This window comes from Lampetra fluviatilis, chromosome 7, assembly GCF_964198595.1.
Source record: "Lampetra fluviatilis chromosome 7, kcLamFluv1.1, whole genome shotgun sequence".
Lineage (NCBI taxonomy): Eukaryota > Metazoa > Chordata > Hyperoartia > Petromyzontiformes > Petromyzontidae > Lampetra > Lampetra fluviatilis.
In genome coordinates, this window is record NC_136281.1 from 675220 (window position 1) to 702876 (window position 27657).

General features: G+C 43.1%; 1 protein-coding gene across 2 annotated transcripts in view; it reads left to right on the top strand.

The window, feature by feature from the left end:
- The window catches only part of RAB15 (RAB15, member RAS oncogene family), a 74481-nt gene that overhangs the window by 38418 nt on the left and 8406 nt on the right, over nt 1–27657 (top strand). For both annotated transcript variants that reach the window (XM_078858077.1, XM_078858078.1), the window contains exons 2-4: nt 20583–20643; nt 22700–22760; nt 23591–23668. In XM_078858077.1, the coding sequence (XP_078714203.1) occupies nt 20583–20643; nt 22700–22760; nt 23591–23668 (200 nt within the window). The remainder of the gene's footprint in view (nt 1–20582; nt 20644–22699; nt 22761–23590; nt 23669–27657) is intronic.

Below are 27657 nucleotides of genomic sequence, written 5' to 3' on the forward strand. Positions count from 1 at the left end.
CATAGATATAAGAAAATCATAATTACACAGCGGTGACCTCTACAAATTGGCTTTGAGGCGTTAACGTGTAATCGTTTAGTATTGTGTACGTTTTCACGTGAAATCGTGCGATCGTTACACTGTGGGGATTGCCGTGCTCTAGACGTAGCGAGAGACCCATTGTAGTTTATTTTCTCCTCTGATGAAAGCTAAAATCATGATAATAGAGTGAATGTGTTTGTTGGAGACTGTATTTCCTTTTCTGGGATAAAACTGCCTGACAAGCACTATCGCAGAGGAAAAGAGCTGTTTCCAACTACTCGCTATGTTTATCAAGCACATCCTCTAATCCACCACTAATGGCATTTTTCAAGTACTTTAACTACGCTCACCTCCCAATACGGTTCGTGTAAAACGATATGCATTGCAACGTCGAGCAGAGCATGATTGGCACTTCCATTTACACGCAGTGCCCTCTGTGTCATGTGCGCTCAGTGTTTGAGGTGGGGGGGTCTGGAGATTGAGTGGTGAGTGAGAGGTGATGTGGAGAGGTTTAGACAAAAATTTCTGGGGGAGATTTTTGTTCAGGTCCACTCATTCATACGGAGGCAGCCTGACACGTGTGTTGTGGCAATGACGCACGGGAATTGGCAAAAAATGCGGATAATGATATTGACTGCCATTTACATGCACCTCACAAGCACATTGGCAGCATCATTAGCAAGACCACTGTATGCGCAGACTGGGACGTTATTGAAGTTTAAATCTTAACGTCACCAACACAAAAAATGTTGTTTTCACAAATGTAATGTTATTTATCCATAGTTGTTTTTTGTGTTAGGCCACAAGGTAGTTATTAAAAAATATATATATTTTGAAAATTCTTGAGGAGTAATGACAAGAGTTTTGACATAAATAACCATGTGGCCGAACCCAACATCTAATATGAATCATATTGGCCACGATAACTTACCGTCTTGGCCTGCTGTGAAAGCCAAGCATGCGTCATTCTAGCAATAACAGTCCCTCATCCTTGAATTCTTCATTTTCTTTCAAGATCCTTTCTCTGCAGTACCCTGCATCGGGATGTTTTCGTAAATTCCTTCACCAATGTTTTTGCTTTTTGACGGAAACCGTAGTACAGTACACAAAGCAAACCCCACATACATGAGGCGATGGCGCTTCACAATGCGCACACCAATGCCCGAGACCCGTTTGCCACAGTGCCATCGCCTGGCCACCTTGCACCGAGTGGCATGGGAGTGTCACGGCGCGTGATGACAGTTGCGTGATCAGCGACCATGCGCGCGCTCAAAGTGCTGGGTCACTGGCATGGGTCGCCTCCGAAGGGTTGATCACTCTCGCACTGAATGCACATAACTTAACGTATCGGCCGCTTACGCCTCGCATGCAGGGCCAGATTTAGGCAAGAGCTAAGTAAGCTACGGCTTAGGGCCTCAGATTATTTGGGGCCTCTAAATACTAAAAATAATACGACGTTTAAGTGTTACGTAATCAGTTCAACAATAAAGGAGATGGGGGGGGGGGAAATAGGCTCTCCACAAACGGTTATTTTAATTCCGATATGAAAAAATATATAGAGGCATTCTTCGATTAGGCCTCCTAAGCTCGACATAGCTTAGGGCCCCATTGTGTCATAATCCGGTCCCGTTCACAAAGTGATGTCACAGCTGTGCAAAGTTAAACCCCCAGCTGTGTTCACTCGGTTGAAAGTTAGAAAGTAAAAGTTAAGGGTTAGTGAACCGGTAGCCAATTATTATGCTAGTGATGCCTAAAAGGCAGAGGAGCCGAGTGCTCTGACATTTTACTCGTAGGAGTCTCGTAGTGGTGGTTCAGCGATTGTCACCCTCCTGGCTGAGACATTCTTCCTCCTCGAAGACGCCAGTGGTAACCATCAACCGCATCAGAACATCAGCAGCGCGTTGCAGACATCTCCTTCACCCATGTAAAATGAAAAGCAAATGGAAAGCCACGGTAGTGTGATCGTGGCCATACAATCCGAGCAACAGACTGTATAGTAAACCGCTGTAATATGTGCCCCTTCAATGGAGGAGGAACGGCAAAACTACACGAACTCTCTCCTGACGCCCTCTCCTCATGGCTTGCAGACTTCGACATTGGCATTTATATCCTGAACCATATTGCCAATATACGTGAGAAGAGAATTGCACCCATTACAAATGGTGTGGTACACCACGTGATGGTGGTGGTGGTGTGAACTCCGTTTAACAGAACGTAAGGTACGAAACGTTGGCTTAACGCAAAGAAATCCTTGCGTGAGCGCAGCCTTAGACTGATGGAAATTTGTGGAGCCGGTGTCCATATCCCATTGTGTGTGCGTGTTCCAGGCTCCTTTGATGAGAGACACCTTCCTTTGATACTATTGAATGTGCAGTTATTGCACGGCTGCCATTTGATGTTTAAGTAATGAAAGTCATTCCATGAACCGTGTGAAATTGTAAAATGTAAACTGCATACAACGATAGTTCAGTGTCAGTACCGTACAGTACAGTCATGTGTAAATGAAGCTCGTGGTCTCTTTTCATGCCTCTTGCAATGTCCAATGTTTGGTGTCCATACTGATGGATGGCCATTAACGTGTAGTTACTTGGCAACAATCGTCACCTCACAGCACTGCACCACTGAGATCCAGGCCAATGCTGTTGCTGTCGCATTGGGAGTGAGTCACTCCATTGACACAATATGCGGCCTCTTCATCATCCATAGCAGAAGTGTAACTGTGCAAGAGATGATGATGATTTCAGTGGAAGAATCCTAAATTTCCTGGCTTCAAATGGTAAATCGCAAGATGTATGTTATTTTCAACAGGCTGTGCCGTATGATTTATGAGTTAACTTTGCACAGTAATCAATGATATTTTTTAGGCAACCTGCACATTATGCATTCTTGGCGTTGGGTATTCAGTAATCCCCAGATAGTACTAAACTAAGGACAGAATGCTATTAATACGAGAATCATTAATGTTACATTAATATGTAAATCACTTTGCACTGTCAATCTACTGATGAATGAGGAACTCCCCGTGCCTTGCACGATGTAATTTTATGCACCCATGTGTATATATAATTACTAATAATTATTTTCATAGTTATTGTGTATATTACTGTATTTTTTTTCAAAAAGAAGTTTCATAACACAAAATAATGAAAGCATTTGCAGAGATGTGGATCTGTTTTATCTCGTAGCCTAAAAACCCCAAACTCACGATACACCAAATCATGATTGGGTGGCACAAAGTGAATACAGGATGGCTGGCAGTCACATTTTGAGAATGATATCGAATATTTGCAAAGGCACTTGCTTATTTGACTGCACTTAGTGATTTTTACTTACCAGGTCAGACACTGTTGAGAGAGAAACTGTGTTTTATTTGTAAGGTTGACCTGGGTCAACAAGGGTATGTCCTCAACAGAAGGGGGATCGATGGATTGGTGGTCAGAAAACTGCACTATGAACATGGCGACCCGAGTTGGAATCCTGGCCACGGCTAACATCCGTGGCAAATGTTTGAACAATTCCTGGGCTTCCCCTAGGTTGACTCGGTCTTGGAAAGGGTATCTGATGTGGTATGCAAGCATCAGCTCCAGGAGGAGGCAAAGGTGGCCTGGCATGGTGCTGGCAATGTCATTCCCTTGAGCTCTGTACAGACCTTAATAGGTGCTTGCTAATGCCACTTGGCACGAGTCTGTATGGCTGTGTAGGGTGATGACATCACATCGGTGACTTGGAATCTCTAAAGGACTCAGACAAATGATTAACTGCTACCTCACCTCGCCTATTGAAATCATCAAGGGAGTTCACCACCAGGAATCGTATTCCTACTCCGGCTTGGCTGTAGGGATTGTATTAATTCCTTTTCAAATTAATCGTTTTTTGTAATACCTAGGTAATCCCGATATTATGTAAAAAATGATTGCAATCCCACCAATACTCTACAACCAATCCACCCTGGATTTATGTATTTAGAATAACCTGATAGGGCTAGGTGAGCGTAAAAAAATCCATCCTGTGGCATCATCCATCACAGTTTCAGTAATAAATGCCAGGGTTTTCCTCTTTGATGGAGGTTAAAAAAAAACGTGATTAGCCATTGATTGGGAATTAAGAGGCGTAACGCTCACATCTTGGCTCCTGCCAGTGAATCTCTTATCTGACTCCGCCACCTTTAGTCGGGATATAAGTCTCAGCTTTCACAGATAATAAGTATTAGCTGTGAAAGTCTCTGATTACCGATAGTGCCCCCTGTGCTCCATGCCCGTCAGCCTGAATCATAACAGGTCCCATCCCAGGCTTCAGAGCCGACTGAGTCATTTTTGCTGTGCCCAGCCTTGTGTCTTTGGTCTCCCTACTTTATTATGCAGTCGGTTTGCTGGAACTCCGATGGGGACACAACCATGAAGCTGAGCAACTGAGTAAGCCAAGCAGTTCTAGGTAATGCTGATGGCACTTTCATTCACGCATTTCATGGTAAGAGAGAGACGACCTCCTGTGCAGCCTCACAGTGGATGAATTGGTAGTTGATGAATGGTAGCGATGGCAGATAAGGCTGTTGGAGGATGACCGATGGTTGGTGGTAATTGATGGACGTGAGTAACAGATGCAACGGGTGAAGCCTTAAACAGTGGAGATCTGGGACAGACGAGGTCGGGCAGAGAAGATGGGCCTTTGCTGGCAATGTCCTAGGAAGCAGACTGAGGCTGAGGACAGCAAATAGCACCCAGGGATGTTGTTGTTGTTGTTTTGAAGGCGCCATATACGTTTACAGTACCTTTTAATACCTGCATAGAAATACAAACAAAATCCCGTTGTACTGTGATGTTTATACAAAACAAATGGAATTTTGTTTGTTGACTAGAATGATTAAAATACTTACCAAAGAGGTTACAACGCGGATTATCGGCTTCACCAGATAATCACACGTACCCACAACAATAACAGTTAATCAAACGTACCCACAACAACAACAACAGCAATACGCAGTGTTTTGTAATACCGCTGCTGCTGCTACGCTGGTAGTGGTGTACAAACAACAACAAACCTCAACACGATCGTCAATAACACACTGTGTGTGTGTGGTCTTGAAAGGAAGAAAAATATATAATAGGCAATGTTTTGGGGCAATGGCCCTTTTTAATAGCACACAACACGTGTAAAGGTGTTCACCACGGCACCCCCGTGTCAATGTCATTGCGGATGAGTCCCTGCCACAGAAATTACATTTCCACAATTGGCTCAGTGGCCATGAACAACGGCCAATTGCTGGTTTGAGATTAGCGAGGTTTAGACTTTTTTTTTACTTCAACATCTTGAGAGTTTACCAATTTTGTTGCACGTCAAACGAGACTCCATCTATCGCTGTTACATGCCTCTGCTACTGCGAAGACATTTTACTTTGCTTCTTGTAGAATGTCTGTGTGGTTCAGTTGTTCACACTTGGCAGTGTACAGAAACATGAGCCCAGTAAGCCAGTTTTAACGCAGCTGTACTGCTACCAGCGATAGAAATGCATGAATTTCAAAACCTTGACGTTAATATTGCGTATTCTAAAGATAGGGTCAAAACAAGTCTAGAGTTTGCTGAAGTTATGCACAACAGATAGGGTGTGTGTAAAAAATGTACTTTCATTTTTTACGTGGAGAAACAGATGTTTGCAAGAGACGCAATATCTGCTAAAACACGCACAGGGTCAACTCAAAAACAGTGATTAAAATTGTCACGCCAGAGTCTTTATATCAGTTTATAAATGTATGAGATTGAGTTGAGCTTATCTTCTTTGCAGTGGATGTACATCGCGGATCCTATTGTGCGCAACGATAACCTAAAATTCCGTCCATGTGACCATCAAAAAATTGCGGTTGAACGCAGGTGACAGGAGTCACATGTAATAAGGGTTCTTATAATAAGAGATATGACTGTACATGATTATATTAAAGCAAGAGGCTATGCAAATCCTGTGCAATGCAAATCCTGTGCAATGCAACATCATCAACCACAGAAATGAGCGAGCTTGTTTATGAACGTAAATTTTCTTCAAAGCATGTCACGAACCTCTCGGTATAGCAATACAATGTGCTGGAAGTGGACAAAATAACTACAAGACAAAAGACAGGAACTCCCTGACCACGACACGCCTAACGATCACCTGCGCGTGCGAATGTAATGAGTGATGTACCGAGGTTTAGCAGCCACCTCCCAATCCATTAATTTTAAGTCCAATTTCTGCCGTTAAAACACATTTATTGATTTTTAGCCCGGCTCCTGCGACCACACTGCCTGCTTATAAATCGAATGTTTTCGTGCACAACTGGAAATGTTCAAAGCTGCCTTTGAAGCAAATACTACCACTGTACTGGGACCGCTTCATTTCATTATTAGCAGGAGCGGCAGGACATATTTAATTTGATACATTTTATACAAATACAAGATTGTGGTGCTTGAATGGGCGACTCGTATGCGTCCAATTGCCCTTTGCTGACAGTGTAGCCCCACAGCAGCCTCTCATCATAGCAAAAATGAATTTGTTGTATTGCACTGTGCTCCAACATCTACGCTTCCTGCCGTCACCAACCCGCACTTACCAGCAAAGTGTGGTCATATCACCCCCACGACACACACGGCCGTAGTAGAGACTGCCCTGATCCAGCAGTAGATTAACAAAATAGCCTGTACATTTGCGGGGCCTGGGGACAACAAAACATAGACAACTGGAGCAATTGGCATCCTTTGGATCCTAAAAAAAAATGTGCCAAGGTAGCCGCTGAGCTGTCTGGCAGCGGAGAGCAGCTGCAAGAGACCAAAGCGAACGAATCTGCTTTGGAGGATTCGCTCGCAGGACAAACGCTGCTTTGGGTGCGCGTGGCTGTTCTCACCCTACGTGCTTTACTGCTAGTAATCATGTCCGTGTCTGCCTTCTGTTTGCCTTGCACTAAACAAATAATGCACTTCTGGCGAGGTCTTTGTTGTAATTTATTGCATTAATATGTCCCTTGCAGAAAAAACCTTGCAGTGTTGCTGATACGCCAGGCACTGTGTATAAAAGGTAAAGGCGCAGACCTGCAATCGCTTTGCTCATGCCACTGTCGGCAGAAGGGCTTCTAATAAAGAACAATGTTCTTCACTAAACTTCAAAGGGAGGAGGGGGTTTTCACCAAAAAGGCATCATCAGTGTGAGCGCCACCACACCATTTTAAACCACTGGGGGTTGACAGCAGCACGATGATGATGATGGGGTTGTTTTAACATTTGTGTATTGTCATGGGCCGCACTAAAGGCCACCAAGAACCGCCAGTGGCCTGCGGGCCTTGCAATGAAGAACACTGCTCAAGAGGATGCCCTAGAAAGCCCCTCTAGAGCGTCACGTGGCCTCCTTTCCCATGCTGGCCAGACGCCTTGGAAGAAGTGGGAGCACCACACTTTACCGCCCATTTTTTACTTTCCAATTGACGTAACTGTGATGAGCTCCTATGTCATTACTGCTGTGGGTGGACAAAGGCTCTTGGGGGGGGGGGGGTGTTTAAGAAACTTGCACCATTGTTTCAAGTGCTCTGCGTGCACCGATGAATATGCATCATGATCGCGCATACGCCTGTGTTCTGTTATATCATCTCAAACCGAGCTGAACAATTGTATTCTCTTGAAAGGAAGGGACAAGAGTGACTGATGTTATTACTCTGAAATGTACTTATGGGTTTGACAGAAGCTGGGAGTCGGTGAGTGGCACGTCAGTGGATCCTTGCGATGAGTTTACTTTTAAAGTTCTCAAACAAGATCTCTTCCATTGTTATGGTCATTTTTCTCTCTCTCTAGGCCTTGTGCCCAATGGCAGATCGATAACTCCCTCCACCTTGTCTGATCTAGAGTTTTGGTCTTCATTTCACTGAACACCCCCCCCCCCACCCTTTTACTTCTGGTTGTCAAGCCGCCTCATTCTTGTTTTATTGTTCTGCCTCTTGGATTATTTCACAACTTAATTCCTTCTAAATACTTCCTCCTTCAGGCTTTCATCTCTCAAATGTAAAAGAATCGCGTAAACTGGTGAATGGCGCCTGTCCTGCACTGGCCTTCGCGTGCACCCAATCGAGCTCCATTGAAATGGCACAACCTTTTGAAAAGTCAATCCTGTTTGAGAGATACTCCGACACAAAGGTACACCAGCCCATGGTATAAACATATAATAGGCCTATACAGAATGCACAAAGAAAGATTGCTTCGCACTACCGACTGCAGACACAAGATTGTAATTGACCCAGGGTCACAGTGGCAATTGTTAGTCTACCTGACCTGGATAAATGATGGTGACATTACCACAATCTTGGTCCATGACAAGGTGCGCATTGAGGCCACGTGGAGTGAGGGAGGCTTGCAGACAGGCCACACGAGCCCTTGAGCTGTGGGTTAATAGACACTGGTATACGCATTAATATGTTTAATGTGGTACATTGCTTTTAAAGTACCGTACTCCATGATGGCCAGATGTTTAATTGCTCTCATCTCTCCACCTGAGCCCCTCTGTGATTTGTCGTTATATCTCAAGCCCTCTATTTCCACACCCACCTCAACTTATAGTATTGGCAACATTTTAATATCGCAAAGTTAGTACATGAAAAACGCCTATTGCCCGAAACATTGCCTATTTATCTAAGACTACAGTGTTATTGACGAATGTGAATGAGTTTTGTTGTGGTTGTGTGCTTCTACAAAGCAGTATAACCGAATAATGTGTACAATCTTCTTGGTTCTTTCGGTAAAGTAACGTAGAAGGGAAGTAATAAAATAATAAAAATAAAACATAATAAAACAATTCTCACGACGTTTCGGCTACAACGCAAGCAGCCGTCTTCAGGTGAAGAATGAGACACTGCCAAGCTAGGAGCTTATATATAAGCTGAGTTGGAGGTGACTTTACCGAAAGAACCAAGAAGATAAATCCCAGCAGTCACGAAAGCTTTAAATCGAAAAATGTGTACAATGTTGAATGAGTGGTGCCCTCTCTTGGATGAATATGTTACAACGCTGTGCTCACCCGCCTGTCTGCTTACAGACAGGCGTGAGGCATTAACGATTTACAGTCCTCGAGAGTTGATGAATTGTCATGGTTCAGGATTTAATTCAAACATCAATGTTTTATGCCACTGTGGTGACTGCAGAGACGCTAGCAGCTGCAGGGTTTAAGTGAAGCAATTTATATGATAAAAAATATAGAGTTTGTAATCATCTATTTCTACACACAAGATGCCATGCATTAAAACATATTTTTTGTTAAATATTATTATTGTTACATTATTATTACACTTGTTTATTCAGGAAAGTCTCACCACGTTAAGACGCTTTCAAGAAGCTCCTGCAAAGTTTTTTTCAGGAGAGCACAACAGTGTATATGGATTCCCCAATCACTGCAAGTAATTGGGGGAATACATAATACAAATTTGGACTTTGATGTCAGCACACAATGGCCTACTCTGCTTTGACCGACTTCATAGGATCTGTAAACGTAAACTGTGAAGCGGACAGTGCGTATTATATTATTAACACACCAGGGGCATTAACCAGGACAGCCTGCCAGAGCCGAACTGCCAACCTCTGCAAAGAGCAGCGAACCTGCTCCCGATGGGCCATGTCACCAACATCTCCGGTGACATATTTTGACTTACTTTTGCCTCATTCAATTAGTTGGTCACAAGGTAATAGTTTAATCTAATTTGGACAAAAGGCTTCCTTAAGCTGCAACTGTGCACTCTGCACAAATCTGTTGTGCATTTGTTGAAGTTATACTTAGAATGTATTTTTTTAATGGCGTGTTTTACATGTGGACTAATACTGTTGGATGTTTCAGCCAACAGGCCAAAGGCATTACACAGTCCACAGCATGGGGAATACAACAGATGGATTTGTGAAGATAATGTTTACTAGCATAGCATCTGTGGACTGCTATGAACTCCTAGTGTTATGGGAAAAGAGATTTATATGTCTATTTATATGGGCTGATAGTTCATGGGCCAGAACAGAAATTGGTAGCACCTGAGGTCATGAAACTCTACTCATACAAATGTTTTATATATTACCAATAAAGGTGAGATATGAGATTTTATTTCAATACTTTTGTGTAGGGTTTTTTTGCTGCAAAAAAATAAAGATTTCAAGCGGTAACCAGAAAATGAAATATCTACTCAAAGCCCGTGGACTGTAAGCAATGGAGTCCCTAAATGTAATACACAGAATTGTAATAATACAGTAATATATTATGGCAAATCTACTTCAGCAAAGGTCATAAATTAACTCTGATGAATGTGCCACTCTCCACATACCCTTACTCTCAGGTTTCCACTCTCCACATGTTTGAGGTGCAGACTAGAATGATTTGTCCGGAAATATGTTTAACTTCTTCTTGGTTCTTTCGGTAAAGTCATGTAGAAGGGAAATAATAAAATAATAAAAATAAAACATAATAAAATACAATTCTCACGGCGTTTCGGCCACAACGCAAGCAGCCGTCCTCAGGTGAAGAACAGGTCTGTCGGAAAGACAGCGTCTGTCGGAAAGACAGCGTCTGTATGTCTTTCCGACAGACCTGTTCTTCACCTGAGGACGGCTGCTTGCGTTGTGGCCGAAACGTCGTGAGAATTGTATTTTATTATGTTAATTTTTATTATTTTATTATTTTCCTTCTACGTGACTTTACCGAAAGAACCAAGAAGATGAATCCCTGCAGTCACGAAAGCTTTAAATCGAAATTTATGTTTAACTTGTATAATTATTCATAAATGTTGATTACTTTGCTTTTATTATAATAACATCACATGACTAATTCAGAAAGTTAAAGATCAGTCAATTGTTTTGGCTGTAGATCTGTTCGATAAAAAGCCTTTGATATGTAGAGAGAAGAATGCTGATGAGAATTGTCAACTTCAGATATATGTAGGTAATATCAATAAAATGAGCCTCAAGCTTGGATAACGAATATTTTGTTTTAACAAATAAGCTTGGTCAAGACTAATATGTTCAGCTTCTCTGGAGAGTGAACATAATGAATTTGTGGTCTCAGACTGGCACCAATACCTGCACAAAGAGCATCTTGTGAATTTGATTAAACACTTAATTTCGGCCAAGCCCATCAAGGAGGGTTGATATTTAGAAATACGTCGGATAATTTTCATGCATTGAGCCATGCTTTCCAGGACATGACAGGCCACCATCTAGTGCCTATCTCCTAACCACCCTGATCTAAGAATCTAAATAGGATTGTATTGTCAGTACTGGAAATGGAGATTCCCAGGTGTTATTGGCTTGGGCTGCGTGGTGGCCAGGAGATAGCAGTACAGAAATGAATTATTGAATCGCTATCTCTCTTGATCTACAAATATGATATGCTCGTATGTTTGGGTATTTTGCCACATTCCAAATATTAATTGGCCAAACATCCCACCCAATGCAGAATCCTCCTAAAAAAGAGTCATGAGACTGGGTGAGGCTTTCTTGGTTAAAGGGCATCATCATCACCACCGCCACCATCAGCAATATACATCAGTACTATACTGAAGAAGCTTGACTCAATTTATCACTCGGCCTTAAGATTTGCATTGAACTGCCCATATAGGAACCACCACTGCGATCTATACTTTGGGTCAAACTTAATGTCTCTTAATGATCGACGGCTTGTGCATCAGATCTTATTTATTCGCGATGTACTTACAAAAAAATCAGCAGATTATCTGGTGGATCTCCTCACTGTTTCGAATAACAAATGTAACCTAAGGTCATCGCTCATTTACCAGCTTCACATTCCTTATTGCCGTACAAATACTGGAGGAAGGGCATTTTCTATTGATGCCCCCAGGGTATGGAATGCTATCGCCAATAAACTGCAAATTGGATCACTACCTGTGAGATATTCACTCAAAACTGCTCTAGAGGAGTTGTACACCCCTAGCTGCCACTGCTATTCAGAATGGCCTGAAATCAAATGTTTCATTCCGGATGACTGCTGCAAAGTATGACCTTGAGTTTTGATTATAGTGTGCTGATCTTAAAGGTGTATTGAATTTTTTTTATTCTGCTACTGATACTCCTGGTGTTATGGAGTGACTCAAGCAGCCAGCTATGGCTGCAAAGTTTGGTCGTACATGTTATGTATATCGTTTATTTTAAAATTGAATCACAGTTCCTATTATCACTGTTACATTGTTTTTATAGCTTTATTTTGGCGATTTTTAAAAGGTTTTGGTTGAGCAATGTTTGTTGGTTGTAGTGCAGAGTTAGCCTGATAACTTTAATCTACATTGTCTTATGGTTGTTATTAAATACGGTGTTTTTTCTGGAAGACTTTGCTTTTTTTTCCCTGGATTTTTCTGTTGCGTATAGTCACTTTAAGATGTTTCTTGTTCATGTTTTTGTTTTGTTGCGGTTGCACCCGAGTCAAGAGCCACATGGCTCACAGGGTTATATCTAATAAATGAAAACTGAAACTGAACAGGACCCTGCGGGGTGGGCTGGTAGGAACGAATAACCAAAGAATATAAACATAATGTATTATTACACTTGTTTAGCCAGGAAAGCCCCACTGAGTCAAAGGTTTTTGTAGGGTCCTGCCAAGTGTTTGCAGTAGGGGGCGATGTTGCTACACCTAAGCGGACGATCCGAAGGGAGATTTTGAGGCCTAGTTCTAGGCTTTAGACCTAGCTGTAGGCTTTAGGGCGCTGTGACCTAATTTTTAATTTAAATGTTTTAATTATTAATGTATAATTTAAATGTTTTAATTATTAATGTAAAAGCTTTAAATGTAAATGTTTCTATTTTAAAACATCAGGGAATGTAACATTGTTAAACATTAACTCCCTTTCACACACGCGGGGGTACGATACGAAGGGAGACTGTGAGGCCTAGTTCAAGGCTTTAGGCCTAGCTGTAGGTTTTAGGGTGCTGTGAGTTTTTTTATTTAATTTCAAAGTTTTAATTATAATTATTAATGTATAATTTAAATGTTTTAATTATTAATGTAAAAGCTTTAAATGTAAATGTTTCTATTTTAAAACATCAAGGAATGTAACATTGTTAAACATTAACTCCCTTTCACACACGCGGGGGTACGATACGAAGGGAGACTGTGAGGCCTAGTTCTAGGCTTTAGGCCTAGTTGTAGGCTTTAGGGCACTGTGAGTTTTTTTTATTTAATTTCAAAGTTTTAATTAAAAGCTATCTCAGGGAATTATAAGGGAATGTTACACGTGTTTAGGCAGGAAAGCCTCATGAATTTAAATGTTTTAATTAAAAGCTATCTGAGGGAATTATGAGGGAATGTTACACTTGTTTAGCCAGGAAAGCGTCACTGAGTCTAAAGGTTTTTGTAGGGTCATGCCAAGTGTTTGCAGTAGGGGGCGATGTTGCTACACGGACGGACGGACGGTCGGACGGACGGACGGACGGACGAAATAATCTATTGTAGGCTGGTCCACTTCGTTCCTACCAGTAAAACCACCACCATTATAGTGCATTGAGTAAGCGATGCCTATTTCAAGAGACTCCAGAGGTATAGCTGTGCTGTTTTATTCTGGGACTATTCTTTGACATAATGTGATACTCTGCTGCTGACTGCCGAATCCCCAAAAGGTTGTTTAATTGTCTATGTGCCTGAATTGGTACTCATTTTATCAAGTCAACTCCAACCAGGATTTGGACTCATGACATGACTAGATCAATCTTACCACAGCATGATCCAGATATATGCTGATAGCACTATTGGGATATAATTAGCAATACAATACCATTTAATTACATTTTTGAAAACTATTCATAACCCTCTAAGTGACTAAGCTATATAACCTTGCGTCTCTGTGGAAATGGTCTGGCCTACACCTGAATTGTACATCAGGGTTATAGTCATATGTCTATTATTATTTGAAAGACCAGAGGGGTTATCTTGATTAATATATGTCAAAGTGTTATTCCAGTCTGGCAAAAACAACCCACTATCTCCTTGGTGGTGCCAGATGGTAACGCTTTGGTGGATGTGCCATGGGAAGGCCAATTCAAATCGAATATTCCCCTCAATGTGTTCATAGCCACTTCATCGGTCAATACGGTCTCTGGATGGGTGCGAGGGGCTGGTAACCCCTCCAAACTTAAATTTACTTACCACTGAACCACGTACAAATATCAAACTAAGCTTGTGCGGAGGCCCTGGTGGGACAAGCATCTATGGCATCTTTTGGCTAAATGCCGAATTCCCATTTCAACAAACTACAACATCAGCTAGTTGCTCTTAAACTAGTCCTGAATACCTCCAAAACCAAGGTGCTATGCTTCTCACCAGGACTAAAGCAGGAAGTTATTTTTCCCCAATTATATTCATTAAATAATCATCAAATAGAGCAAGTCAAGATCTATAAGTATATTGGGGTCATCTTTGATTTAAAAAACTGAATTTTCAAGATCACATTGATTTTCTTGGTAAGAAGACAAAATTAAAAATGTGTTTTCTGTATCGACACAAGTATTGCTTCCCCCTATGTTCCGTTTGGAATTGATAAAAGCTACCATACTTCCTCTGCTTGATTACTGTGACATCGTATATAAATCAGCCCACAGTACTGTACTGAAGAAGCTTGACTCAATTTATCAATCTTGATTTGAATTTAATTTATCACTCGGCCTTAAGATTTGCATTGAACTGCCCATATAGGACCCACCACTGCGATCTCTACATTGGGTCAAACTTAACATCTCTTAATGATCGACGACTCGTGCATCAGATCATATTTATTCACGATGTACTTACAAAAAAATCAGCGGACGACCTGCTGGATCTCCTCACTGTTAAGAAGAACAAATGTGACCTAGCTTCACATTCCTTATTGCCGTACAAATACTGGAGGAAGGGCCTTTGCTGTTGATGCCCCCAGGGTCTGGAATGCTATCGCCAATAAACTGCAACTTGGATCACTACCTGTGAGATCTTCACTCAAAACTGCTCTTGAGGAGCTGTACACCCCTAGCTGCCACTGCTATTCAGAATGGCCTGAAATCAAATGTTTCATTCCGGATGACTGCTGCAAAGTATGATCTTGAGTTTTGATTATAGTGTGCTGATCTTTAAAGTTGCATTGAAAATGTTTGAGACTCCTGCTGATACTCCTGCTGTTATGGAGTGACTCATGCTGCCAGCGATGGCTGCAAAGTTTGGTCATACATGTTATGTATATCGTTTATTGTTCAATTTGAATCACAGTTCCTATAATCACTTACATTATTTTATAGCTTTATTTTGGTGATTTCAAAAACGTATGGTTTAGCGATGTTTGTTTGTTGAAGTACAGAGTTAGCCTGATAACTTTCATCTAAATTGTCTTATGGTTGTTATTGTTTGATATGCATCCCCCTGGGATTTTTGCACAGCGATGATATATGGTGTTTTTTTCTGGAAGACTTTGCTGGTTTTTCCCGGATTTTTCTGTTGCGTGGAGTCACTTTACGATGATAATAGGTTTTACACATTTTTTCTGGCAACAAAACAGGTGTTAAGATGTTAAAACACCAAACTGAAACCTTTTACAAGGAATCATGTCTGCATTAACCACAATGCTTGTAGTCAAAATGCAAACAAAAAACTTACTCTGATAATATATGCATTGGTCTTGAAACTGATTGGTCCAGAGACAACTGTCTCTGGACCAATCAGATTTAAAGGTTTCAATTTGGTGTTTTAACATCTTAACACCTGTTTTGTTGCCAGAAAAAAGGGGAAAAACCTATTATTATATTTTGGTACTGGAAAAGGAGATCCCATGATGTCACTTTAAGATCTTCTTTGTTCGTGTTTTTGTTTGTTGCGGTTGCACCCGAGTCAAGAGCCGCATGGCTCACAGGGCTACACCTAATAAATTAAACTGAAATCCCATTTTACGAAGCCAGGAGACTAAACCCAACATCCTCATGGTTCCTCCAGAAACAGCAAAAAAGCATTGTGAGTGGCCACATTGAATGTTAGAACCCTCAATGCGGAGGAGAGGCTGCCACTCCTCTTGGGAGCTGGACCGGTACTGTCTGGATCACTGTAGCATTCAGGAGGTCCAGTGGACTGGCTTTGGCGCCACTCACTATGAGGAGTAGACAGTCCTCTACTCGGGGCAGGAGACTGCCAAACAACAGGAGTGGCTCTTCTTCTGAACAAAATAATGAAGAGGGCATGGAGCATGGCGGTGAGGTGTGGGAAGCTGTGGGCTTGCCTCCCCATCAACGGGGGGCGGGGGGGTTGAGGAATGGTGGCGGTGGCTTACATCCCCACCGAACATAAACATCAGTGGAGGGATGCAAGCAAGGCCGATGAGTCAGATGCCTTCTATGACCTGTCTCAGGTGTTAGTTAAAGTGGCCCCTCGGGATCGTAATCCTGTTGGGTGACTTTAATACCCGAGTGGGTCATGACACTGGCACCTGATTGGAAGGCATGAGTCAGATCAGCTGCTAGACTTTCTGCTAGACTTCTGTGCAGCCCATGGGCCTGTAGTTACCAACACACTGTTCAGGCATTGGCGCATCCACACAACATCATGGATGCACGCTGATTCCAAGCAAGAAGATCTGTTGGACTATATAGTGACGAAACAGCAGATGCGAGGGCATGTCCTTGACACTAGGACCTACCGTGGAGCTGATCTGCTCTGCTCACTGACCATCGGCTTATCATCTGTAAAATGCGCCTGCTATTCCACTCCGGTGGTGGGTGTCCATCTAGGACCCCATTCAAACCCACAGTGGCCTAGTCTCAGCTAGCTGATGAAAGTTGCAAGTGAGCTGCGGCTGGAAACGCCCCCCCCCCCTCCTGAAGTCGAGGGGAAATGGGCGAGGTATAGGACTGTGGCTCATGCAGCTGCAATGGCCGTTTTGGGTATGCAGTCAAAACCTCCCAGAGACTCTGGCTGACGGTGGAGGTGTTTCCGGCTGGCTGGGAAAAAGCAACAGACCCACTCCCACCATCTACAGCATCCCACATCGATAAATTAGGAGGCTTACTGCAGACTTTGCTTGGAGGTTTGGAGAGCCGTGCGGCGCTAGTGGTCGTGGGTTGCTGAGGAGATGGAAGCTGCCTCTAACCTGCGATCACAAATTACTCTTTAATTCCATAAAAAAAGTGACTTACAGTGACACTTTTACTCGTTTTTTTGGGTTGAACAAAATTTGGAATAGGTGAGAAAGCCTTTGAGGTTTCAAAAAATATCTGAAGCAGAAGATTAGTGCTGGATACAGCAGTCATATTTGCAAATGTGATTTGTAACTTGGATCCTAGCAAGTGTAGTATCGATAGTTCAATGTTAACGTGCCATATAATTGAGACTTTTGTGTTCTGTTATCTTGGTGTGGTCTGGGACTGTTTTTGTGAAAAAGATAATAGATAATCGGATAACCCTCCTCCAGTCTAAATAAAGATTCTGATGATTCTGTACTTAACTCTCGTGACATCATGAATTTCCCTTTTCATGCTAAATACGTCCATAATAAAAATGCATTTGCTGTGAGATCGTTAAACCCGCCACTACCCGACACAGCCAATTAGTACGGCTGGTCATGTAAACAGAATATGCTAATTCGTTACTAGTTCAGCACACCGGTGTGTTGGAGAGTAAACCCACAACATTTACAATACGAGTATGACGTTTCGCCAGTAATTACAACCAGTATCATCAGGTGACAGCCAGAGTTGTGGAGAAATACTGTTTCGGTCTTAAATAGAGGGATAAATGTGATGTTACTTGTGAGCCAATCAGGTACGAAGACCAGAGGGGGAGGGGGGTTAATGTATAAATATAAATTACTATGGGTAACCATTAACGGTTGGGTAATTCATAGTGTAGTGTATTTAAAAATTACTCACACCGACACGAAGTAACAAATCACCTGCTTACACTTTATTACTCCTGTTCTCGCGCCACTTGTAGGCACTCCTATATCTATCTTTATGGTCACATACACTTGACTTCTCCCTGCTCTCATCTATTTTGCACCTCACCTATCCTGCACTCAGCGACTCTGCACACAGCAATTCTGCACTCAGCGACTCTGCACACAACAACTCTGCATACAGCAACTCCGCACTCAGCGACTCTTAGAACTCTGCATCTCCACCGCTGCCCTCGCCTGAACCCCCTGGGCGGAGGGTTCAGCCAACATGCGCCCGGCGACGGTGTGAGGGTTGAGGTTTCGTTGACGGCTTGAGCGGCAGGAGCGAGATGTCTTCACTCTTTGTTCCCGGGCAACCGGGCAACCCCCCTCCACTCACACACACTCCCGCTTATATATCCCTCCTCATTCCGAGTCCTCACATGCTCACCCTTAAGCCGCCGCCGGCACAGCGCCTGTTGCCCTCATTAATCCCTTATCATCACCCCCCATCTCCCGTCTCCCCGACACCAACCTCCTGCCTCAACGTACCCGCAAGCTCGCCCTTATTTGCACCCGCTTCTCCCCTTAATTACTGGAGGTTTGTTGGTGCAAACCTCATGTTGCAACGCGCACACCTGTTCGTCCTCAGTTGCACCCGCTTAACTGCGCGCACCGCGTATATCTCTCTACAATAGGGTAATGAGCATACATAATGTACATGCACAACGCGCATGCACAATTTTTTATTGGGTGCAATTGTGAACAACAGCCATATCAAACATTAATACATCTAATCAGCATAATTATTGGTTCACTGCAGCTCAAAGAATCAGTCCTAAAAGGTGTGTGGTGAAGTTAGGAGACGTTCATGTGCTCGGCATTTGGAGGCCTGGAGACCAGAATTGGTTGCTCACAGTCATCACCATCGACCTACGGTGACCTTTACGGGCATGCAGTTAAACAGTGTATTACTTGGTAAGACACTTACAAGCAGCACTAAGCCTGTAGCTATCAGAACAGATACATTTATTTTTATTTCTCTCAATTTCTAAATATTCTCTAATCAGTCTTGGCCAGGAGTAACTCGTTTTTCACAAAACTTCAACAGTATCAAAATCAAATGAGTGTCCTTGTTGGCACGTGTGCTCTACCATTGTTGACAGTTGTATTTGGGACTTTAATATTCCTTTCGTGTTTTATCGTCTCATGCTGATCATTCGTCCTGTCTGACCAACATTTCGTTTGCCACACGAGCAATTGATCTGGTACACACCTTATGTTGATAACTTTGGTAATATATCTTTATTACCAGATATTGGTTTTCGTGTTTTATGTACCTTGAAAATCTTATTGGGATGTTTTGTTTAAAAAAAAATATGGCTTGTTTATCAGTTACACCCACAATGTATGGTATTTTTATAATTTTTATTGCTTGCTCAGTTTCAACGCTTGTGCTATTTGATTTGGTCTGGGCATTCAGTGCCCTGTTTATTTATGCATCATCGTAATCATTCAATTGCAGCGCTTCTTTAACATGTTTAATCTCACTCCTCAGACTTTCACCGTCTAACACTTTCTTAGCCCGATGTATGAGTGTCTTCATAATAAAGGTTTTTGGGTTAGAGCGAGTAAGTATAAATGTGTCGTAACTCTCCACCACCCGACACAGCCAATTAGTAAGGGATTAAACAAATCGCCAATTAGTTACTACTTCAGCCCACCGGTGTGTTGGAGAGTAAATCGATAACATTTACAATTTTAATATGATGTTTCGCTGGTAATTACATCCAGCATCATGGGGCGATTTGCCAGAATAGTGAAGCAATCCACCTGCTTCCGGTCTTAAATAGAGCAGGACGTCATCACTGAACCCAATCAGGTGCAGAGATCAGAGGCGGAGGAGAAGCGTCTTGATGTGAGAGGATTTCTGTGTGGGGTGATGGTGTGACTGCATTCAGATAGGCGTCAGTGTGCGTTTTCTTTCAGTAAACTCTGTTATTTTACCGTTTCGGTTGCGCCCGAGCAGAATATGCAAAAATGGGAGAGTTTTATGAACCTCCACTTCTATGATGAACTGGATGGATGGGTTTTGCGAGTTGAAATGATTTAGAAATTCATTAAGTGTTTCTTTACCGTGTGGCCAGACCACCAATGTGTCATCCACATATCTAAACCAAACAGAGGGTTTTAGTATGCTTGAAGCTATTGATTTTGCTTCATAGTCTACCATGTACAGATTTTCAATCGCAGGAGACAGAGAGCGCATTGCTGCTCCTTCCTTTTGTTTATAGAAATCTAGTACTTGAATTACTCTATACTCTGGTAACTAACACAGGTTTGGCCAAAGATATCCCATGACTAGCTAAGCACTGTCTAAAGAACACCTATTTATTAACGTAGAGTTTGGTCAAAAGGCCCAAATGACCTGCACGGTTTGGGGAGGTCCTTACCTAAGAGGTTTAAAACAAGATGACTTAAAATGGACGGTAATGCATTTTTTATCTCAGATTTGCGTGAATAAATCCTCTTTTAATACCTTAACATGACTGTACACTGCAATTAATTTGTCTAGCAAATGCATTGCACTGTACATACCGTATTTATTGCCATAATTACACCTTCCCATCATGGTTGTGTGCAACAAGAACCTCCTATCAAGATGGTGACCATATTGGCATGGTTTCATTCCAGGCATCGACTTCAAGATGAAGACGATAGAAGTGGATGGGATTAAAGTGAGAATACAGATCTGGTGAGTGGCGGCCACGTGCATGTATCACATGCCCACGTGCGCCACATGCCCACGTGCGCCACATGCCCACGTGCGCCACATGCCCACGTGCCCCACATGCCCACGTGCGCCACATGCCCACGTGCCCCACATGCGCCACATGCCCACGTGCGTCACATGCCCACGTGCCCCACATGCGCCACATGCCCACGTGCGCCACATGCGCCACATGCCCACGTGCGCCACATGCCCACGTGCCCCACGTGCGCCACATGCCCACGTGCGTCACATGCCCACGTGCGCCACATGCCCACGTGCCCCACATGCGCCACGTGCGCCACATGCCCACGTGCCCCACATGCGCCACATGCCCACGTGCGTCACATGCCCACGTGCGCCACATGCCCACGTGCGCCACATGTGCCACATGCCCACGTGCGCCACATGCCCACGTGCGCCACATGCGCCACATGCCCACATGCCCACGTGCGTCACATGCCCACGTGCGCCACATGCGCCACATGCCCACGTGCGCCACATGCCCACGTGCCCCACATGCGCCACATGCCCACATGCCCACGTGCGCCACATGCGTCACATGCCCACGTGCCCCACGTGCCCCACATGCCCACGTGCGTCACATGCCCACGTGCGCCACATGCCCACGTGCCCCACATGCGCCACATGCCCACGTGCGCCACATGCCCACGTGCGCCACATGCCCACGTGCGCCACATGCCCACGTGCGCCACATGCCCACGTGCCCCACATGCGCCACATGCCCACGTGCGCCACATGCCCACATGCCCACGTGCGCCACATGCGTCACATGCCCACGTGCGCCACATGCGCCACATGCCCCACATGCCCACGTGCGTCACATGCCCACGTGCGCCACATGCGTCACATGCCCACGTGCGCCACATGCCCCACATGCCCACGTGCGTCACATGCCCACGTGCACCACATGCGCCACGTGCGTCACATGCCCACGTGCGTCACATGCCCACGTGTGTGGGTGGTGAGGGGTCCATTATCGCACAAGGTACAACAATGTACATGAACCCGAGGTAGAAAAACTATAAAGACCAAATGGACACTAAATTTTAATCTTCATCAGTGGGAATACCATTTGCCGAAATTGAGAAAGTCCGCGCAAGCACATTCTGAGATAAACACATACACAGGCTTATGTTGGATGTTGCTGATGGTCATTTTATCACCAATCCATGTCATGTTTAGTCGAGACGTTGTCTCATTGAATCAGAATATTTATTCAGAATGGAAGAATCCAATGAGCTATAAAGCTCTTATTCACAGATGTCCAGTAGGTGCGGGTCAAAAAGTTACAACAACAAAAATACAAAAACATGATAGGAGTGCAAAGTATAGGAAAGCTAAACAAGTCACTTAAATAAAAATATATGAAGTATAGAAGTACAAATTGCACATGTGAGCATCTCCACCATTAATTCTAGATTTGAAGCTTTCGTGACTGCAAGGATTCATATTCTTAGGTTTTTTCGGTAAAGTCACGTAGGTAAAACATTAAAATTAATGAAAGTAAAATAAAATAAAAATCACGACGTTTCTGAGGCAACACAAGTCTCCGTCATCAGGTGGGACCGTCACAGCCAGATTAGCTGCATCAAGTGAGGCAATGATTCAAGATGTAATCCCTTAAAAGCAAGTTGAGGGGGGATGAGAGGGGGGCGGAGCTCATCAGAATGTGATAGCCATAAGCCAATGGCTACCACATTCTGATGAGCTCCGCCCCCCTAAGCCAATGGCTACCACATTCTGATGAGCTCCGCCCCCCTCTCCTCCCCCCTCAACTTGCTTTTAAGGGCTTACATCTTGAATCATTGCCTCACTTGATGCAGCAAATCTGGCTGTGACGGTCCCACCTGATGACGGAGACTTGTGTTGCCTCCGAAACGTCGTGATTTTTATTTTATTTTACTTTCATTAATTTTAATGTTTTACCTACGTGACTTTACCGAAAAAACCTAAGAATACATCTCCACCATGTTTCTAAAGAAAAATGTCTAATGGTCTTTCTTTGGTGCCATTGCAGGGATACGGCAGGCCAGGAGAGGTACCAGACAATCACCAAACAGTATTACCGCAGGGCACAGGTAAAATGACTCCCTTCATTGTTACTGTGTATCTTTAACAAGTGAAAGCCTATTGAATTAATTTCTTCAATGTGGGTGAACTCACAATTTTGTATTGATCAGGGGATGGGGAACGGAACGTTTAATGGAGTAAAATGAACATTGCAGATCAATTGAAATTCATTAAACAGGCTGTGTAATGGAATGAAGAAAAACATTGCACAGAACATTTTGGAATAGAATGTTACAAATTTCAATAATTAATTTGTTAAAATGTGGTTTTGTTTTGAAAATGTTTTTAAGTTAAAGGTTATGCATATCCCAGTGTTTTCTTTTTTAAATACACACACATATATAGCTCTTGAGGTGCAGGAACTATTTTTACAGAAGACAATCAGCATGGCTTAATTAAACGTGAGGAGCCATTGGTGCTGCTTTGCAACATGGCGTGCTCGGGAAGGAGTGGATTTGTTTTTCGTCCAGAACTATTACAGACAGATTTGTGGCAGCGAGTTAAAGACGGTTTAATGTTCCCTGTGGCTTCTGGGTGGTGGCCATCTTTGTTCAACTTGCTCAATTTCCTATCCGCGCAGTTCCACGATTTCAGTCTTACTTTTTGGATGCTTTAAAGATGTTTTTAGTGAATGGATGCACACACGCGCTTGGTATGACGGGCGTGTGCACACAGAGCGGTGATGTATGTATGTTTGTATATGTGTTTACTTCCCCCGCACCTCTGATTAGTGCGGTTGGCTACGTACGGTGCGAAACAAGTTCAACATACGCACATGTGTGTAACATGCTGTCATTTGAATTGGATGCCATTGTGACAAGTGTGTTGTTTCCCCCAGGGCATCTTCTTGGTGTATGACATCACGAGCGAGCGTTCCTTCCAGCACATCTCAAAGTGGGCTGGCGATGTGGATGAGGTGTGGAACTGCACCGATTGTATTTAAATAGTTTAACTCAAGGACCAATTACGGTGTGCAACATACCTCAACATCGTATCTAATTGCTAAGTTTGGCTGTGAGAATTGTTCCTTGGCTTACTGGTGAGCGAGCTGAAACATTAATAAATTGTAGCATGAAAACGCGTTGTACACCACGTGATAATTTACTTTCTTTGGCTATTGTCGGTTGTTGGAGGGCTACACGACATTTGATTAAATAATGACATGACCAAACTCAAAAGTCGTTCATGAATGACACTGAAAGAGCAATGGAACATCAATGGAAAATGTACTCTAGAAAGACATTTGGAGTCCAGTTATATATCGGTCCGCCAACCACTCGTGTATCAAGGTAATGTACTGGGTCGAGTTCGCTTCATGTGAAGACAACATCGGGCCCCTGGCATCGCGGGACCGGAGGGTGGCAGAGTCCCCCCTTCTGAAGGCTGCTCCCCCCTCTCAATTCGTACAGCAGAGTGAAAATGTTGTAATTGCTCACACGCACACAGACTGATCTGCTGCGGTATCCTTGTTAATTTGCAAGCTTGATTTCATCACACATTGTCTGCACACGTTGAAAGGGGCAGCACAAAATGTAAAAAAACATCGATTGTGCTGTGCCCCCCCCTTCCCCCCGCCCATTGAGTGTTTGTGTGGCCCCCTGTTTATACAATGCCACATGCCTACTGTTTGGGATTCTGAATAATGTAATTGATTGTAGGCGAATTCAATTTGCCAATGTACTCAGCAACATCTGTTTTGTTATTTTCTGCCTCCCTGTAGTCACCTATGGGCTTGGGCCAGTCAATTTTAGGTTGGTGCAGCGATCTTTCAAATGTTTATAATAATGATGATACAGGTGCTGGAGAAAAATGTATATGATTGCACAAATCACGGCGTACCATTTCTAACACACACATGGTCCAACACGACTGCGTATTTGTTTAGATGTATCTTCTTCTTTTCTCTCTTCTCTTATATATAAATGTCTGTCTGTGTGTGTCCATGTGCTTGCGAGGGATTTGGCCAGAGGCGTAGCTAGGGGGGGGCAGGGGGGTACATATGTCCCCGGGTGCCAAGGTAAAGGGGCGCCAAAATGAGGCTTACAACGTTACATTATAACTTATTGCGGCGGGCGCGGCAGCCTGAAACTAGTGCACAAATCTACACCTCAACCTAAAAGTTTATATATCCCGCCACACACAGCCTACATGTCATGTAATTACATTTTGGTACGCGGAAAATTTGAATGCGGATGAGGATAAAAATGTTGGAAACTTTCTCGCGCTGATCAAACTCGTTGCTCAGTATGACCCATTGTTAGCAAAACACGTACAGCACACAGGAGAAAATCCGGGATCAGTTTCTTATTTGTCACCGGAAATCCAGAATGAATTTATCCACATACTTGCGCCGACTGTAAAGAACCAATTGTTGAGTGATATCAGGAAAAACAAGTACTACGGTATCTTACTTGACTCAACTCCTAATCAAGGACATCGGGAACGGCTTTCTCAGGTCATAAGATTTGTGGATGTGGATTTTCAAACTAAAAAAGTAACTATCAAAGAATCATTTTTAGGTTATATCGAGATACATGCAAAAGATGCAGCAAGCCTAGAAAGAGTCATCGTCGAGAGACTGAAATCTGACAACATACCTCTAGCCGACTGTCGGGCACAATGTTATGACAATGCTGCTGTGATGACTGGGCATATATCCGGCCTTCAACAACGAATATGTGACAAAAATCACAGAGCATTGTTTGTCAACTGTGACAACCACAGCTTAAACTTAGCAGGAGTACACTCAGCTTAACAGGATCCACTTGTCGTCACATTTTTTGGAACAGTTGAAAGTATATATTTGTTTCTCTCTCGTTAAACAATTCGTTGGGAAGAGTTAAAAAAAAGCTGTGCCCATCACAGTAAAGCGGGAGGCTGAAACACGCTGGAGTGCACGATCAGAAGCTGTTAAAGCTATCTATGAAGGACTGGATGAACTAGTAGGGCTGCTAGACAAATTATCGGAGGACGTAACTATGACGCCTGAAACCAGAAGTGATGCAGAACAGTTACAGGTGTAACTCACTACACAGCTATGCGTATTACATTTTAACTTCATAGTTTTATTACATTTCTGGAATGTCATTCTTGGAAAAATTTATCGTGTTCAAAAGCGCTTACAGGATCCTACTATGAATTTCAAGGAAGCAGCAACTGATCTTGAATCTTTGGAGCATGAATTTGTCAAGCTTCGTGATGATTTGAGCCAAGTTGCTGTAGAAAACGCCAAAACAAGATGCACAGCCTGGGGGATCGATGTGGACAGAAGAATTAGGCGACGTCGGAAGATGCCAGGAGAACTGGCAAGAGATGCAGGACTTTCAGCAGAAGAAGAAATTGTGCGCGTTATGATGAGCGTATTTTATCGAGTTCAACAGGAGATGTCAACACAGTTTTTACGACTAAAAGACCTGAACACAAAATTTGGATTTCTGCTGGACGTCAAAACTCTTCTATCCGCCACAGATGTCGATGCAATTCGTCGAAATTGCACAGATTTTGGAAATTTCTATGACACCGACATCAATGGCCACGAACTTTTCACAGAAATTGGAGATTCCAAAATGCTGCTCAGTAACCGGAATGAAGTTCTACAAGAAACTCCTTTGGATCTTCTTGGTTTTATTGTGTTTTATGGAGACGACGTATTTCCGAATTTGCGAATTTCACTGCAAATTGTATTAACAATAGCAGTTTCAATTGCAAGTTGTGAGCGGTCGTTCAGCAAATTGAAACTTATTTTGTCGTATTTGCGTGCTTCAATGGGACAAGATCGTCTCAGCGATCTTGCTCTTCTTAGCGTTGAAAGAGAAACATTAGAAAAAACAGATTTTGATTATGTGATTGACCAGTTTGCGACAGTGAAATCAATAAAAATATATCTTTTGTAGACTGTCAACCAGTCTACGACAGTGACTGAGTGAGCCATGTAATATAATTTCTATAAATTTGCTTTTAAATTTCCTTTTAAAAAATTTAAATTGTTATTCCTTATTCGATGTAATAGGAAAATGTGAATAAACGGGGGGGGGGGGGGGGCGCCAATTTTATAGTTCGTCCCCGGGCGCAAAATATCCTAGCTACGCCTCTGGATTTGGCTATCAAATGGTGGGGTTGACGTAAAAAAATATTTGCCAAGTACCACGCCGTAAGCCCTGCGTTTGGCAAGCGCTATTCGTTTTTCACGTCCGTCACCTTTAAATTAGTTTAAATAGCGTTTTTGGGCGATTTTTCTTTATTAATAAATGTTGTTTTCAAGTTATTTATTTTTTTCAGTTCGCCGCTTCTGCAGTGACAACGCAACAGGCTTGCACTTGCGCACAATGCCCACTAGGTTAGCCCCTAGCAATCCACACACGCCATCGCTGGAGGTGTGTGTGGTTCTTTATTCGCCTGCACACTCCACAAGGTAAGTCGCACACATTAGTATTATACGTATTTATAAAATTACACTTTTAACTGCTGACAGGGGTTGCCCCTAGCAACGCAAACACGATCGGCACACATTTTCACTCGCGATAGAAATGCACCAAATACACACACACCGCTGAGGTTAATTCCTCACAGTGTTATGTCCTCCCCCCACCTACATGCGTGCAGTTACTATTATAAAGTCCTTAGATGTATATGTTATAGCGCTTTCACAGTATTATTCATGGGGGGGGGGGGGGGTCGCGGCACAGCCCCCAGCACCTCGGCCGGCTGGGCAATCTAGGTGAGTACGCAGGCTCTGCACGGGACTAGGCCTCACCATGGCAATGTTAGTTACTATTTTATTGCTTCTTTCGCTAATAACTCACGTGCATAGTTTACTATTATGAAACATTTAGGCTACCTAATATTATTATAATATGTTTGTGTGTAGACAACTTTTTTTTCTACAATTAGTTGCTAAATCTTTCA